At 39.8% G+C, this 18,593-nt stretch overlaps 1 protein-coding gene across 16 annotated transcripts in view; it reads left to right on the plus strand.

Annotated features, from left to right (window-relative positions):
* CCSER2 (coiled-coil serine rich protein 2) overlaps window positions 1–18,593 on the plus strand; it is a 159,112-nt gene that overhangs the window by 118,051 nt on the left and 22,468 nt on the right. For 12 of the 16 annotated variants that reach the window (XM_084904146.1, XM_084904147.1, XM_084904137.1 and 9 more), the window contains 3 exons: window positions 5,633–5,716; window positions 12,849–12,935; window positions 16,560–16,649. The exons of 2 other annotated variants lie outside the window; for them this stretch is intronic. In XM_084904146.1, coding sequence (XP_084760272.1) covers window positions 5,633–5,716; window positions 12,849–12,935; window positions 16,560–16,649 — 261 coding nt within the window. Of the gene's footprint in view, window positions 1–5,632; window positions 5,717–10,667; window positions 11,022–12,848; window positions 12,936–15,055; window positions 15,253–16,559; window positions 16,650–18,593 lie in introns of those variants that run through there. 2 more of the 16 variants (XM_084904142.1, XM_084904143.1) reach the window with 2 other exon arrangements.

Below are 18,593 nucleotides of genomic sequence, written 5' to 3' on the forward strand. Positions count from 1 at the left end.
TGATACCATTATAATTTGCATTTACCTTTTGAGTAATGATTTTGAGCATGTTTTCTTATGCTTATTTGCCATTTGTAGATTTTGTTGTTAAGTGTTTGTTCTTTGGCCCGTTAACAAATATTTTGAAAAACGAAATTCACTTTTGGCAGCTTTATACCGTTGAGTTAATAAGGTTGGTTAAATATTCTGGAACTTCGCATTTTCATTATTTTTGTTACTGTTGTTTAAAAATAGCTAGCAATTTATAAATATTCTCTATGAGTTAGTCACTCTGCTAAGTATTTTACCTGAATTATTGCAAATATTTTCTCCTATTTATGGCTTCTTTTTCATTTTGCTGATAGTTTTTCAAAGAGCAGAAATGAAATTTATTAAATTTTTATGATGATGTTTTTGGTTACATATCTAAACCAAGAAATATATCTAGGTACATTTTTATAACCTGTGGTTATAACAATGGGTTTATAACCCATTGCTGTGCTCACCACTCCCCCTGAGGCTGTGCCCCTTCATAAGAAATCTTTGCCGAACCCAAGGTCAGAGAGATTTTTTATTTATTTGGGGTAGTTTTATAGTATTAAGTTTGACATTTAGGTTTAAAATATGATTTGAGAATTTCTGTATCTGTATATGTTGTGAAGTGTGAGAAAAATTAATTTTATTGCATATGGGTATTCTAGCATCATTTGTTGAAAAAACTGTCCTTTCTCTATTGAATTGCCTTTGTATTTTTGTCAGAAGTGCCCTTGAACATGTCGTGTCTGTCTATTTCTGGACTCTATTCTGATCCTAAGACAGTGTTTGTCCTTTTGTTAATGTCACACTGTTGATTACTATTTATTTTACTAGTGGCCTGGTGCATGAAATTCGTGCACATTAAAAGGGAATTAATTAGAGGAAATACTTTAATATTGCTATTTGTCCTGTCTCTATAATAGAAATGTCAGAGATGAAAGAAAATTAGTAAAATGTATATGAAAAGCTCTCTCCTGTTAGTGTCTCGGGCGCACCATGGGACCTAGAGTCAAGTCCCCGCACGCACTTAAAAAATGCAGCCCTTGTCAAGCCCCTCTGGGAGTAGGGGGCACATCCTCAGATCCCCCGCCCAGTGCTGGGTGGGGGGCACAGCAAACTTTGTCTATGTTCTATTCTTTTAAATTGAGCTTCTCAAATGTGAAGGTTCATGTATTTCACCAAATTAGATATTTGTTTGACCATTATTTCTTCAAATATATTTTTCTTAGTAGGCTCTATTTTTTGGGGGGTGGGGGTTGTTTGTGGGGTTTTTTGTTTGTTGGTTGGTTGGTTTGTTTTGCCAATCTTTTTATCTCTTCGTTGTTCAGGTTGGATGATTTCTGTTGATCTGCCTTAAAGTTGACTCCGTCATCACTAATGGTACTTAGTCCATCTCATGTATTTTAAGTTTTTGGTTATTAAGTCTTTTCAGTTCTAAATTTTCCATTTGTTTTCACTTTTCGTTTTCACTGAGACCTTCTCTTTTAATCCATTCAAAAGTCTACCTTTACTTTTGGAGAATTCTTATAATAGCTCTATTAAAATCACTTCCAATTAATCCCAACATCCCCCCCGCCACACACACACACTTTATTGCAGTGAGTAGAAACTCGAGTGCAGTTATGACTAGGAATGCCTTGTTCCTGGATTTAGGGGTAAACCATTATCTTTTACTGTTAAATATGATGTTAACTGTAGGTTATTTTAGAAGAATTTCATCAGGCTGAGCAACTTCTATTCCTACTTTGCTGCTGAGTTTTTATCATTTTCAGAAACTTCATCTGTATCTGTTGGGTTGGTCTTTTTATCTCTTAATATGGTAAATTACATTCTTTTTCAACTATTGAACCAACTTTACATTCCCAGCATTAGCCTTGCTTGTTCATGCTTTATCCTTTTTATATATTGTTGAATTTGTGAAGGACTTTTGTTTTTCTGTTCATGAGTGTTATTGACCTATAATCTTGTTAGAGAGTCTTAGTTTGCTATCAGGAAAATGTTGGCCGCATTCATTGATTTGAGTAATTTAATTTGATTGTTTTCTCTAAGATTGTACAGAATTGATATTGCTTCTTTAAATTTTGGAAGAATTTGCCAGGAAAATATCTGCCTTCAATTTTTCTCTTAAGGAAGGTTTAAGCTATGAATTAATTTCACTAATAATTATAGATATACTCAAACTGTTTCATTTTGGATGAGTTTTGTTTGTGGTTTTTGAGTAATTTCTTCATTTCATATAAGTTGTCAAATTTGTGTGCTTAGTCACTCATAATATTATTGCCTTACTAGCTTTTAATGCCCGTCACATCAATAATGATATTTCTGCTTCCATTGCCTGATTTCTGTCTTCTGTGTCCCTGCAAGGGTCTGAAGGTGCTTTCTGTCTTTTGCCCTTGGGCAGTTTTTCCAGAGGCCTTGCAGTTGTCAAAGAACCTGTTTTTGGTTTATTGATTTCTATTTGTTGATTTTCAATTTCATTAACTTCTGCTCTTTATTCTTTTCTGCTTATTCTGGGCTTATTTTGCTCCAGTTCTGAGTTAACACCCTTTCTTTTAATATAAACAATCTCATACAATAATTTTTTCGCTGTGCACTGCTTTAGTTGCATTCCACAAATTTTGGTATTTAGTTGTCTTCATTTCCAAGTACTTTTTTTGTTTACTCCCAGACTTCTTCTTTTGACTCAGACGTGATTTAGAAGTTTCTGTTTACTCTCCGAAGTGTTTGAATGGTATCCTTCTGTTACTGATTTCTAGGTAAAGTCCTTTATGTTCAGAGAGCAAACTTTGTCTATGTTCTATTCTTTTAAATTGAGCTTCTCAAATGTGAAGGTTCATGTTTCTGTTGATCTGCCTTAAAGTTGACTCGGTCATCACTAATGGTACTTAGTCCAGCTCTATTAAAATCACTTCCAATTAATCCCAACATCTATGTTGCATTGATATCTGTTGACTGTCTTTTCCTGTGAATTGATATTTCCCTTGTTTGTATGTTGAGTAATTTTGGTTCTTCATCTTGTTTAAATGCTCTGGAAAATATTGATTTTTTTTTTTTTTTTAGCTGGCAAACAGTTTGCTTGGGTTGAGGCTACAAGTCCCACCTAGCCACTTTGGGATTGTGGTTTTAACATCAGTTCTGTTTTCAAAGCCTCTGCCATACTCTCCAGCTATGTTCTGAGTGTACACTGGGCAGAGGTTAGTTCGGGTCCTACACAGTGATCTTAGTTCAATGCTCAGTCTTTGATCTGATGTTAGAATCAGATCGCAGAAGTGCTACTCACGGGAGAACCTAGAAACTCAGGCACAACTTTCTGGAGTCGCTTTCCTGAGCTCCTGGTACTTCGTAACCTCCCTGGTGTCATCTGAGTCCCTGGACTCCCGGTTTTCTTTCCCCCTAAAAGTTGATGTTCATATTTCCCGGTCTCCTGTTTAGTTCCACAGCTACACACATGCTCAAGGCAGAATGTGTGTTCTTGTGTGTCTCTCACTCCTTGAGGTTCCTGCTTTACATGGGCAGAAAGATACTTTCGATGTTTGAAATTAAGTCAAATTTTAAAGTCCCTTTCTTTTCTCAAATATATTCTTGTATGTAGGCCTGACCTGGTTTCATTTACAGCAGAGCTGAACTTTTTACTGACACGAGTCTTGTAAAATTTTTCTTTTTAAAAACACGTGCAGAAAAACATTTTTTTAAAGGTGTTGTTCTGAGAATAAGAATATTTGTTATTCATTAGGCCATTGCTTCCCCTTTCAGGTCAAATTCTGGATGTCCTTATGGTACCACCAATAAATGTCATTTATGCTGGAATTTATTTGGCAAATACTTATTTTTTTCACTGTCAATCAGTATTACCAATTGAACTTTTCTATCTACGACATTCCTTGGCCCCATCCCTTTAGCTACTGATTTAGTAGATGCACAGCACAATAAATAAAGAGGAAGATGACCTTCATGCTTATGTCTCCTGTTTGGCACTCTTGTTTCAATGCCAGGAGTTTCCATGGTCTGGGGGATTTCCTTTAGGACAGATATGTCTGAGGAAGATTGGGATCATATTGCTCCTTGAAGGTTGTCAAATCCCTGGGTTTCCCAAGGTAGCTAAGTACCATCTGAGCAAACACGGTGCCAACCCGCAGTTTTCCTGCCTCGGTGAGGGGCTCAGCTTCTCCCCATGTCCCAGGTGTGTTCTTCATTGGCCCATCATTCTTGAGGTTGTCTCGAATCATTGAACATGCATTTCTTAGCTGGTTGTTCCAAACCATTTTGGCAAGGGACTTAATATTATCTTGTCATTTTCTTTATTGTGTTTAAGGACAAAAAATTAAATTTTTTCAAATTTTAAAAATTGAGGTATAGCATACGTCCAGTACTGCTTCACTTGTACCAAACTTAGGTCTACAGCTGGGGCTCTGCATAGCACGTGACCACACCCCCTGCATGTGGTTCCATCACCCTGGTGGCTCCACAGTGCTCCTTCGCAGCCCGTGACCTCTTCCCCCTGAGTCAGTCTCTGTTCTCTGATTTCTGACACCACTAGTTAGTTGTGCCTGTTCTAAGACTTTATAGAAGATGCAGAATATATACTCTGTATCTAGTATTTTTAATCAAATGGTTTTTATGACCAATCCTTGCTGAGTTACTTAATATTACTGTTTCTGACTCGTTTATACCCCCCAAACACCACAGCTAAACCAAAGCAGATTTATTTGACTTTTATTTTACATTTTTCATAGGTGAGAGACTCTTAAAATTCTTTAGAAAATTTGTCATATTTCTTTTCCCATTCTAAAAGTTTCAGTGGTGTTTTGCTTTGCCTACTCATCTTATATAATAAAAGTGTAATATGCAAACCGATCAAACAGCATAATGACTGGTTGGCGGGGGTAGGGGGGGTGGGGCTAGCAAGCAGGTGGCGCCAGGCCAGCCAAGGCGCGTGCCAGCGGCCAGAGGGAGGGGACATCAGTGGAGGGTGATGCAGGAGGTGGGGGTGGAGCTGCCACTTGCCAGCCAGCGCCACCCCCTAATCAGCCTGCCTGAGCACCTCCCTCAGAGGGAGGCCAGACTGTGAGAAAGCGGCAGCCCAGGCTGAGGGACTCGCCCCCATCCCCAGGTGCACAAATTTTCATGCACTGGGCCTCTAGTATATTATGTTATTTATTTTCACAATTTTTTTTCTTGCCCTAGCTCTTCTTTTTCCCCACTTCAAAATTTTTTTTGTTCCTTTTACTATTCACCCAAGGATATGTTTTTATTGATTTTAGAAAGAGGAAATGGAAGAGGGAGGGAGGGAAGGGGGAGAGACAGAGAGAGAGAGAGAGAGAGAGAGAGAGAGAGAGAGAGAGAGAGATATCAATTGGCTGCCTCCCATATGCTCCTTGACCCACAACCCAGGTATGTGTCCTGATGTATGGGATGACACTCCAAACAATGGAGCCACCTGGCCAGGCGTGCTCTTCCACATTTCCTTCTACAAGTGCGTAGAGATGAAAGGGCCATTTCTACAACTTGTTTTCTATTTGTTCTTTGCTGTGCTAGCATTTAGTCTGGGATGAATTAAGGTAACTGAGTGCCCGCAGTTATGTTTTAATCTCTATTTTCCTTTTCTTCCTTCTGACAGCATGATGGGAGTGGATCATTGCATGATATCCAGCTATCATTGCCATCTAGCCCGGAACCAGAAGATGGCCATCAACTATACAAGGTATGACTAGGTGGTCATGCTGAATTTTTCAAAATTCTTTTTATTACTAAAATTAGACGCCGACTGCACGAAATTCATCCATGGATCACTATTGGGATCGGGCCTAAACGGGCAGTCAGACATCCCTCTCACAATCCATGACTGTGGCTCCCAACTGCTAGTCTGCCTGCCTGCCTGATTGTCCTTAACCACTCCCCTGCCAGCCTGATCACCCTCTAACCACTCCTTTGCCAGCCTGATCAACACTTAACTACTCCCCTGCTAGCACGATTTTCCCTAACTGCCCTCCCCAACCAGCCTGGTCATCCCTAACTGCCCTCCCCTGCATGCCTGGTAGCCCCTAACTGTCCTCTCCTACAGGCCTGGTCCCTCCCAACTGCCCTCCCCTGCAGGGCTGGTCCCCCTCAACCACCCTCCCCTGCAGGCCTGGTCACTACTAACTGCCCTTCCCCTGCAGGCCTGATCACCCACAACTTCCCTCCTCTGCCAGCCATCTTGTGGTGGCCATGTTGTGTCCAAATGGGGGGTGGCCATCTTGTGTGTTGGAGTGATGTCAGTTTGCGTATTACCTCTTTGTTAGATAGGATTGGATTTTAGAACTTTATGCTGGGTTCCGCTGGTTGTTTCCCTGGTTTCAGCTGGGCTCATTCATGCCCTGCTCGCTGCCCGGGGCCTGTAGCTCCTCTCCCTATAGTCTTTCACCCAACAGGCCATCCCTGTTTTGTTCACTTGGTTGAAATATTAGGGGTCCTCATGGCAAGAGAAAGTGTCAGAAAAAGGCAATATAAGAACTCCGTTGGCCTCCATTCCTCACGTCACTCCTTAAGATGTCACTGTTGACTGCTCCTCTGTGTTCTCCTCTCACATCCAGCGAATCACCAAAATCTTCTAATTTGATTTTATTCCTCTCCCTTCTCACCTCTGTTATCACTGTTGTGTGTCAGGTTTCTACTGGTCTGGAGTATTACATCTTGACAATAAGTTTCCTGGCCTAGTTTTGTTGTGGATGTCAAGTATGTCTTCAAAACAGCTGTCAAAGACATCTCAACTGCAAATTCATGTGTCACTTCCTGGCTTAGGCCATACTTGATACTCATGGCCCTCTGATCTGGCCATTGCCTAGTAACCACATTGCTCCCACCACAGCTTTTGTGCATGGCACCACTTGTAGTTCTCCAAATGTGCTGTGCTTGTCCTCATCTCTGTATTGTCTACAATGCTTAGCCTCTCTCACCCTAAAACCTGTCACACTTCTGTGTCTTCAGAATATTTTACTCATTCTTTTTTTTTTTTTTTAATATATTTTATTGATTTTTTACAGAGAGGAAGGGAGAGAGACAGAGAGCTAGAAATGGTGATGAGAGAGAAACATCGACCAGCTGCCTCTTGCACACCCCCTACCGGGGATATGCCTGCAACCAATGTACATGCCCTTGACTGGATTCGAACCTGGGACCTTTCAGTCTGCAGACCGACGCTCTACCACTGAGCCAAACCGGTTTCGGCCATTTTACTCATTCTTTAAAGCTCTCCTGGAGCTAACCCATCCCCAGTTGCATTCTCCTTTGCTGTTCTTTATGTGTAAAATCCTTAGAGCAGTTCCTGTCATATCGTGAGTGCTGTGTATATGGTGTTTATCAATGTTATTACTAATTGTATTTTGATTTCATTTTGGAGTCCTTTCCTCCATCAGTGGCAGAACTTAACACTGACTGAGTGATGGCTAACTAGTACTCCATCAAGTTGTATTTCAATTGTTCCCTATAGGACAGGTGTATATTTGTAAACTTTCAGATAATACCTTGTTGTAAGTTTTCTCATACATAGGACCATTTCTTTGGCATAGATTCCTAGAAATGTCAAAGACTGCAAGTATTCTTATGAATCTTGGATAACCATATGTTTGTCTTTTGTAGTATCTTATAATTGCCATATTTTCCTGCAGTCTTGTTAGTCACATTGGGTATTTTTCTCAAATTTAACACTTACAAAATAATATCTTTATTTTACATTCTTCACCAAGTTAAACAGAACATTTTGCCAGTGACATATACTGTGAGGACTGGCTCTTAGTCTTTTGGAGCCTAGAAAATGGTTTTATGTGTTTGAACAGGCTTTTACTGAACTGAGATATAAACCCTTTGTCATGTTTGCTTAGGTTTTCTCCAGCTTTTAACTTTGATGGTAATTGTATACATGCTTTAAATTTTTATGTAATTAAATATGGTTATTATTTTTAATAGCATCATTTGCCACATAGCTTAAAACATATCTTTCATTATCTGCAATCTGTCTTTTTTTGGTCTTGATTTATGAATTTTTCAAATTCCTAAACTCTTTATTTCAACTGGAAATCTTTTCTATATATAACTAGAGGTCTGGTGCACAAAATTCGTACACGGGGGTGGAGGGGGGCTGTCCCTCAGCCCAGCCTGCACACTCTCCAATCTGGGACCCCTCGAGGGATGTCCACTGGGATCGGGCCTAAACGGGCAGTCAGACATCCCTCTGACAATGCAGGACTGCTGACTCCCAACTGCTCGCCTGCCTGCCTTTCTAATTACCACTAATCACTATTGCCGGCCAGCCTGATCACCCCCTAACCACTCCCATGCCAGCCTGATTGATGTCTAACTGCTCCCCTGCCAGCCTGTTTGACCCCAACTTCCCTCCTCTGCAGGGTTGATAGCCTCCAACTGCCCTTCCTTGCAGGCCTGATCCCTCCCAACTACCCTCCCCTACTGGCCATCTTGTGGTGGCCATCTTGTGTCCACATGGGGGCAGCCTCTTTGACAACACGGGGGCAGCTATTGTGTGTTGGTCAATCTGCATATTACTCTTTTATTAGATAGGATAGAGGCCTGTTGCATGGGTGGGGGTCAGTTGGTTTGCCCTGAAGGGCGTCCCGGATCAGGGTGAGGGTTCCCTTGGGGTGTGGGGCAGCCTGAGCGAGGGGCCTGTGGTGGTTTTCAGGCCAGCCACTCCCTCTTCGGACCCAAGCAGAGGCCCTGGTATCATAAATTTATTTACCTTCTACAATTGAAACTTTGTAGCCTGGAGTGGAGCCAAGCCTTCTGCTTGCTCCATGTCTGCCGCCATTTCTGTTTGGATTTGTTTACCTTCTATAATTGAAACTTTGTAGCTTTGAGTGGAGGGCAGGTGGAAAGCTTGGCTTTCTTCGTTGCCTAGGAAACCCAAGCCTCCTTCCTGCTCTCTGTGGCTGTAGCCATCTTGGTTGGGTTTATTTGCATACTTGTTCTGATTGGCTGGTTGGTGTGGTTTGTGGGTGTAGCAGAGTGGTGGTTATTTTGCATATTACTCTTTTAGTAGGTAAGATTAGGTAGGATAAAGAGTTTTCCAATTTCAGTATACATAACAGAATTTTATTTATTTTTTGTTAATATTAGTAGAGGGCCATTTCATGAAATTTGTCCCTAGGTCTGGCCCTCAATCAGTGCCTATTGGGGCCTTCCTTCCCCTAGTTGCCAGCTGCCAGCTGGGGCCTTCCTCCATTCTGCACCGCTCCCTGGTGGTCATAGTGAGCAGTAGATCTCCTGGCCATTCGAATTCCTGAGGCGACAATTTGCATATTAGCCTTTTATTATATAGGATTTTTTTTTAAGATAGGGGCCTAGCCAGTTTGGCTCAGTGTAGGTCTGCAGACCAAAAGGTCCCAGTTCGTTTCTGGTCACTTACCTTAGTTACAGGCTCCTCCCAGACCCCAGCCCTGGTCAGGACTCATGCAGGAGGCAACCAATTGATGTGTTTCTCTCACATTGATATTTCTCTCTGTCTTTCCCTCTCTCTCCCACTCTCCCTAAAAATCATTGGAAAAATATCCTTCGGTGAGGATTAAAAACAAACAAACAAACAAAAAAGAAATGTGATAGGGAATAAACACATGATTTCTCTCCTCACTCTGCCAGATCAAAGAGATTCCAGTTTGCTCAGTTGACAAAAGCCAGAGACCAAGGAAGCTCTTGCTTAATCTCCTCACACCCCTTACCAAATTGCTACCCTGTTTCCCCGAAAATAAGACAGTGTCTTATATTATTTTTTGCTCCCAAAGATGCGCTAGATCTTATTTTCAGGGGATGTCTTATTTTTCCATGCGCTAGGTCTTATTTTTGGAGGATGTCTTATTTTCGGGGAAACACAGGTATTTCGTCTCTTACCCAGCTCCATAGAAAGAGCCCTCTATTCACTTGTTCAAACCAAAAATTTAAAATCATTGTTACTTTTTTCTTTTTCCTCAGACAATTGCAACCAATCCATTAATAAACCTTATGAGTTCTACCTCAAAAAGCTATCGCTCAGATATTCTTTCCTCTTCATAGATCACATTTCTTTTGTAGATTTTAGAAATAGCTTCATACAGATCATTCGCTTGCTTTCTTAGTCTTTTCTACTCTCTACATAAAATGCCAAAGACCTCAGAGTGACCTTTAAAAAAATGCAAGTAAATAATGCCTCTGCTTGGAGTCTACCCAAACGTTCCCTTGCATGTGGCTCAAACCCAAACGTTTCATTATGGTAAAAACTTCCTATGTGGCTTGCTTCCTACTTACATAACAGCATTTTAACAAATAATTTCTCCCTCATTGCAATGCTTACTTGCTATGTTAAAGTCTTCGTAAAATATCCTTTTCTGATCTCTTGCTAAAGAAACTGCAAGTCTTTTTGTTCCTAACAGATCTGAAGGAGTTGGCATACCTTTGCTCAGTAACAATACATCCTAATTATTTGCTTACATGTTTTTCTCGCTGGAAACAGGATAGCATTATTCATACTATTAGGTCTAGTAATAATTAATGTCGTTTTCTAATACTTTTTTAAATCGAATTTATTTAAACAATACAACAAAATTTAATGAACAATATAGTTGCCATTGTTTTCTACTACTTGTGCCCAACGCCCAGGAAGCATTTTAATCCCTCTGTTGTAAAATTCTTGTGATTTTGATGCAAAAAATTCGGTCAATGCATTTTTGAGGCATTCTTCATTATTAAATTTTTTTCCAAGAAGAAAGTTTTGCAAAGAACGAAACAAATGGTAATCGGAAGGGGCAATATCAGGAGAATATGCAGGTTGAGGGAGAACTTCCCATTCCAACTGGCGCAGTTTTTCAGCAGTGATTCTTGCAGTATGCGGTCGTGCGTTATCGTGGTGAAGAATTACGCCCTTCCGATTAATCAGCGCGGGTTCTTTTTCTCTTAAAGCTTGGGCTAACCTTTCCAGTTGGGCACTATACACTGCACTTGTAATGGTTTGGTTAGATGGTAAAAGTTCATAATGAAGAATTCCTTTAAAATTCCACCAAACACACAACATCACTTTTTTCGCATGCAAGTCAGGTTTTGGCGTGGGCTGCGGAGCCTCATTTTTGTCCAACCATTGAGGCCGCCTTTTCAAATTAACATACAGCACCCATTCTTCATCTCCGGTAACAATTTGCTCTAAAAACGGCAAACAGTTTTGACGAGAGAGGAGCGAACTGCAAATTGTGACTCTTTGATTATGGTTGTTGTCGGTCAACTCATGAGGAACCCATTTTCCAAACTTTTGGACTTTGCCAAGTGCACGCAATTGATTGGAAATTGTTTTTTGTGAACAATTTAAAGTTGTCGCAAGCTCTTGTTGGGTAATTTGAGGATTTTGCACCAAAAGAGCTTGAAGAGCTTCTTGATCAAAATTGGACACACGGCCTCGACCACTCTTGTCATCTAACGAAAAATTTCCCTCGCGAAATTTCTCAAACCAACGCTGGCATTTTCTGGCGCTAACTGCATCTTGACCAAGAGCACTACAGATGTTTTTTGCAGCCTCACTTGCTTTTCTTCCTAATTGGAACTCGTAAAGCATGCAGTGCCGAATATGCTCTTCATCCGCCATCTTCTTAGCCCTAGTTTTGCAACAAAAACCAAACCAAACACAAACTTTTTCAAGCAAAACTTGTTAATTGCACTTCACACGTTCTGTAGATACCACGTGTTTGAAGGTTATGTCAATACAAGTCAACGCCAAGCAAGATTTTAAACGAATGTTTAAAAACGACATTAATTATTACTAGACCCGATGTGTGTGTGTGTGTGTGTGTGTGTGTGTGTGTGTGTGTGTGTGTAAGACATATATATCTTACTGAAGAAGTAGTGCAAGCAAGGATTTATATTCTAGTATCCTTGCTTGCACTACTTCTTCAGTGTTTATTTCTGGGTGATTGAATAGTAGTAAACAAAATAGACTAGCTATAGGGTAATGATACTTTATATTTAAAAATATAACAGGATTCTGGCTTAAGTTGATAATAGATTTCCATTTAATACTATTAAGAATTTCTTATCGATTAAGTTGACTCAAGCAGTTTTCAGAAAAGTGGCTTCTCAAAAAATAATCTTTTTAAAAACATTTTTTATTATTTTTAGAGAAATGGTAAGAGAAAGAGAAACATCCATGTGAGAGTGAAACATTGACCTGCTGCCTCCTGCACAACTCCTACTTGGGACCGAGCCTGCATACTGGGCATGTGCCTTGATCAGTAATCGAACTGGCAACCTTTTGGTGCACAGGGTTACGCCCAGCCAACAGCCACACTGGCCAGGGCTCTGCTGATTTTGGAACCAGCCATGAAATGACTCTTCCTTTCAATACCGTTCCCTCTGCTGCTTGTGCCCCTCATTTTCAGTGACAGGCACATCTAATACATCCCTTAAAACTTAGCTGGACTGTTTGTATGTGACTTGTACCATATGGCCTGTGTCCCAGTGTTTTATTCTGTAAAATGGAGATAATAGTACCTGTCTCAGGGTTGTAGTCAGGATAAAATGTGTTGATACCTGAAAGTACTTAGTTCTTGGCCCCTGTTGAGTACTCATGAATGTTAGCTGTTGCTGCTATTGTTCATTTTTTACACATCAAATTCCATTAGAATATGAATTCATAGAACACATAAACACATAAAATGTGGTTTTTTTGTTGTTTTTTGTGTTCTTTTTATAGGCTAATAGCTGGAATATTTAAGAACAATTTTTATCTTGAATAAATGAATCATTGCTCAATCTTGATTTAATTTTTCTCATTAGAGTATTTTAAATGTCATTAAATACTTCGTGTTAAATTTTTTGTAATGTTTCAGAATGAAGATTTATTAATTGAAATAAAACAACTTAAAGAGGAAATAAAGAAAAAAGATGAAAAAATCCAACTATTAGAACATCAGCTTGTAAGTATTATAGTACAGTATGTGAAGTGAAGACTTTTTAAACTGGGCAATATAAAACTATAGTCAGAATTTAAACTTGACTTTATTTTTGGCTTTCAAAGTTGCACTTTTATGTTATTTTTAGATGATGTGCACTCTAAAAGTATGTGGTTCAACTTACAGTCTAAATAGTAAACATTCAAGGTGAAAAGAAAATCTTTGTCCATTCATTTTCAGTGGCCTTATGTTTTGGGGTTTTTAAATTCACCGATTTGCAGTCATTTTATCGGTAAAGGGTAAATGCCTTTCCTTAATGTGTTTTTAAAGAAGTGAGTACTGGTGAGCTGAGAACAAGGAGTTTTCTCTCTATGGTAGCAGAAGGACACTGGGTATCAGACTCTATACCCGCATGGCTGTCTGTTGGAGACCGTGAAGAGTGTCCTAAGGAAGTGGTTCTCCTCCGTGGGTGATGCTGAGGAGAATCTTTATAATTGTATAGTGGTTACAGATCCAAACATGAAAATACATACACTGTCTCCAACTTAAATATAATTTAGTTTCTAATAATATAAAAGGCCAGGATAACAAGAACATGATGGCATAAAAATACCAACAAGCCAAGAAAGATCTTTGTTGGAAATGAAAAACATATTACTAAAAACTAGGTTTTCCTAATTATGGAACACTCAAGTTCTTGCCAATTCTTACTCTTCATCTGATAGCACACAGACACAGAGACGAACTTATTTCCAGAATTGCACTAGAGTAGAGAGAATAAGTCATATATGCTTGGCTTAAGATGAATGGTTTATATTATCTTTCCTTCTTTACACACCTCCTATATATGTGAAAAGTCCTATTGGAGTGAATACCTAGAGATTCTTAAGTTGATTCTTAAATTGAATGACATGGGATTAAACTGTATGGGTCCACTTATACACAGTTTGTTTTTCAGTAAATTCATACAGTATTGTAAGTGTATTTTCCTTATGATTTTCTTAACGTTTGCTTTTCTGGAGCTTTATTATAAGAATACAGTATATATCCACTCATCTGATATCAACCAAAGACTTGTATGCTTATAATGCATAACCCATGGATACAGACAATAGGATGGTGAAGGCCTGGGTGGGGTGGCAGTGGTCTAGAAGAGGTCGATGGGGAAAAAGGGGACATGTGTAATACTTAAAATAATGAAGATTTAAAAAAAAAAAAAGAATACAGTATATATAATACTTATAACATACAAAATATGTGTTAATTATTATAGCTCTGATCAACAGAAGGCTATAAGTAAACCTTTGGGGGAATCAAAAGTTATATGCAGATTTTCAACTGCCAGGAGGTTGACACACCTAAATTCTACATTCTGTAATAGTCAATTATATATTGAACTAGAGGTCTGGTGCACGAAATTCGTGCACAAGGGCAGGAGGTGTATATAATCCTCAGCCCAGCCTGCACCCTCTCCAATCTGGGATCTCTCTCACAACCCAGGACTTCTGGCTCCCAACCACTTACCTGTCTGCCTGCCTGATTGCCCCTAACCGCTTCTGCCTGCCTGCCTGATCACCCACCAGCCACTCCCCTGCCAGTCTGATCGACATCTAACTGCTCTCCTGCCTGCCCGATTGCCTCTAATTGCCATCCACTGCTGGCCTGGTCACCTTTATCTTCCCCCACTTACCAGCCTGGCTGCCCCTAATTGCTCTCCCCTGTTGGCCTGGTTGCCCCCAATTGCCTTTCCCTGCAGGCCTGGTACCCCCCCAACAGCCCTCTCCTGCAGGCCTGGTCCCCTCCAACTGCCCACCCCTGCAGGCCTGGTTGCCCCCAACTGCCCTCCCTTGCCAGCCTGGTCACCCCTAACTGCCCTCCCCTGCAAGCCTGGTCACCCCCAACTGCCCTCCCCTGCAAGACATCTTGTGTCCACATGGGGCATCCATCTTTGACCACATGGGGATGACCATATTGTGTGTTGGAGTGATGGTCAATTTGCTTATTACCCTTTTATTACATAGGATTTTGTTTCAATGACCATCTCATTTCTTAGGAATTGGAAATATGTCTGTACTACAAGAAATGAAAAATATCACTACTTACAGATATCTTTTTGTTTTAATTAGATTTTATTTTATAAGTGGAAATTGGAATGACCCAATTGCAATTAAGATAAACTTTGAATATTGTTAATTGGGCCACGCCAGCACAGCCAAGGGTTCAGCAAGCCTGAGGAAGGGCGGTGAAGGATGGAGAAAAAAGACAGACAAAGATAATAAGCTGGGTCTAAGTGGATCTTCTGTGCCTGGCTGAGGCCACAGAACAGATCCAGACTGCAAAGGTGAGGCTTTATTTATAATCAGGGACAAACAAGGTAACTTACAATGTTCTTGTAAGTTTCACTTGTTTTGGCAGCACTTGCTGCCCCTCACAGCCCATTAGCTACCCAGGAAAGATCTAGGGAGCAGTCACAAGATCAAGCTTAATTATGCTTAGAGGACTGTGCCTGCCAAGCTGGGACTTGTTTGCGACTTTGCCAGCAGGTCAGTCCGAGGCTTTATAACCACTCCCTACAAGTAATTATTTTTGAAGTATAAGCTTATAATTTTAGCTTTTGCAATAATCAAGAATTTGTTATATAGGTATCCCTACAAGAAAGTATATTTACCTCTATTGGAGTTATTTAACAAATAATAAGGTTATATTACAACTTCCCACTAAAGAATAATTCTCATTATCAGTCTTTTTATTTTTTTAAAAAATTAGTATTTATTTGAAAGACCAAAGTTTACACAATAGACACATTACTTTGTGTGTGTAAGTGACTCAGTAAATATGCTTGAGGAGAATCATATGTAGAGAATGCATTTGTGACCTGAGATGCCCGAATAGGTCTTGTCAAAGGGCAGAGACCCTTCAGCTTCCCAATCCAATGAATTCAGCACATCCTTACAGGAGCTTGAAAGCACTGGGCATGTGAAAAGACAAGCTTATTTGTGGGCTGGCATATTTATTGATTTTTTTTTTTTTTTTTTTTTTTACAGAGAGGAAGGGAGAGAGAGAGCTAGAAATATCAATGAGAGAGAAACATTGACCAACGGCCTCCTGCACACCCCCTACTGGGGATGTGCCAGCAACCAATGTACATGCCCTTCACCGGAATCGAACCCGGGTCCTTTCAGTCCGCAGGCCGACGCTCTATCCACTGAGCCAAACCGGTTTCGGCTGGGCTGGCATATTTAATATCCAGTAGAATCCAATCAAAAGTGAATTTAAGGAATTGTGCTGCAGTTGTTGTAGTAGCATCATAGTTTAGGGAAATATTTAAAATCTTACAATTACATTCTTTAGATACTATATATTATTATATATATTCTACATCTATATATATAGTACTGTATCTATATATGTAAAGTCAGGTAGTGTGTTTTATGCATAATAAAAGAGATTTCCAACGGTAATTTTAACTATTCAAAATTGTAAGTTGACTCTAGAATCCAATCTCTGAATAAGACAGGAGACTACCTAATAGATCTTGATGTTTGCCCTTTTATTTTTACCCCCTAAGAGAGATCCTGATTACTTTGTTTGTCCACGCATAGGGATGTGAAAAATTATACCAGTATAAAAATTTGTGTTTTTGTCCAGGCAACACGGTGTAACTGCCACCAAAAATCTAAAGAGGAAAAATGCACATATGTCGATAAATATACCCAAACCTCCTGGAGAAGAATTCCCGTAAGTAATTAACCCCTCTTCTTGTCATTCACTGTTTCGATGTTTTGTTCACCTTTTTTACTCTGATCTCTAACATTGTGAATCGGCCATGGTGGTTAATTTTTTTTAAGTTGTCTTTTTCTTGTCTCGTAGGTGTGTATGTGCTTTCTAAGCTTGTCTTGTGTGTCTTACATAAGTGAATGTGCATTTAATAGCTTTTCCATTCTGCATATTGCAACCCATTTTATTTGAGTGTCTAGTCTTCTCTTACTGCCTAGTATATTTATGAGTATTATTTCCCCATACCCTTAAAGAAACAGAAGTCCAAAACGCAGCCTTCCTTTTAGCAGCAAATGACTCTGAAAATATATAATGCCACGTATTCTTTTTTTTTGTTGTTGTTGAAATTTTTCAAATAGATTTTATTATTAGAATTTCTCAAATGTTGAGGCTGTTAGGAAGTATAAATGAATTAGGAAATAGGCAGTAAAGGTTATGTTTTAGACATGGTTAGGTAATAGTTTGTAGAAAATAACCATGCAATCTTTTCTTCGTTGTTTTGCAAGGTTACATCTCAAAACATAGTTAGTACTAAAATACACTGACCATAATTTAACCTGAGTTTTTTTTAAATTTAGTTCAGGTTGTCTAAGCCAGAGTCATCAGATGGCCACAATCCTTATCCTATGGCATATGCTACAAGTAGCTACTTCTTGTGAAGAGAATGCGTAATAACCCAGCCTTGACTCTTCTTTTGCCTTATTTTGGCAGTGAAATCCTGGTAGCACAAATGAACAAGAACCCATATATATATATATATATATATATATATATATATATATATATATATATATATATAAAGAGCCAGGGTCCATAATGACCAAGGCTCGACCGAACACTGACTGCAGAGAGGGCTGTGAATTAGGCCCAGAGAGAGGCCTGCAGAGAGAGAGGCAGGGTCTGATTCTCAGCCTCTCTGGTAGCTGTTGATCAGCCATTGTCTCTCTCTTTCTCTCCCAGTGTTGGCAGCAGCCATGTCTCTGTTTCTCTCCGGGCCTCCTTAGGGGCTGCTGATCAGCCCCAGCTCTTTGATCAGGCTCAGAGATAAGCCTGGAGATCCTGACTGGCATAGAAACCTAACACACCTAACAAACCCAGACTTTATGCTTCCTTGTTGTCCTTTATTGTAGGAGTCACCTGGCTGACTACCTTTGTTTTATAGAGAAGGGAGATTAAATGGCATAGTCAAGGCTCCTAATTAACCAGTGGCTGAAATAGTACTATTGACTTCAGACTGCTGACTTTTTAGTCCAGGGTTCCTTCCCTGCAAAGCACACTGAGGTGCCTGAACTGAGAGGGGGTCACAGATTGAAATGGGAGATACATATATAGAGTTGGGCAAAGTAAGGACATGATATTGGCAGGAACACAGACATGATTAGAGAAATAGTTGAAAATAATGTTAAAGTTCATTTAAGGATAGAATTTAAAAATATACCTAGGAATTACTGGGAAAGTAATTGTATTTATTTAAAGGAATAGTTACATTTATTTATTTAATCAATTTAGTGTTAACTATTAAATATTAATATTAAATATTGAGTTTATTCCCTGATTTTTATTTTCTTTGGATGTTGATGGATTCATCTTATATAATAAAAGCCTAATATGCTAAGTGTCCAATCATCCGGTCATCTGTTCAACCAATCAAAGTGTAATATGTTAATGATATGCTAAGGCCGCTTAACCGCTCACTATTGATGTGCACTGACCACTGGGGGGCAGTTGACCATTCGACCAGTCTCTATGACATGCACTGACCACCAGGGGACAGACACTTCGACTGGTAGGTTAGCTTGTTGCTGGGGTCCGGCCGATCGGGACTGAGCAAGATGGTCCAGATACACCCTGGAGCCTTCCCTCAGTCCCTCCCCAGCTGGTTAACCTCCCACTTCCCTCCCCAGC

This window comes from Pipistrellus hanaki, assembly GCF_964339955.1.
Source record: "Pipistrellus hanaki genome assembly, chromosome: 14".
NCBI classification, from domain to species: Eukaryota; Metazoa; Chordata; class Mammalia; order Chiroptera; family Vespertilionidae; genus Pipistrellus; species Pipistrellus hanaki.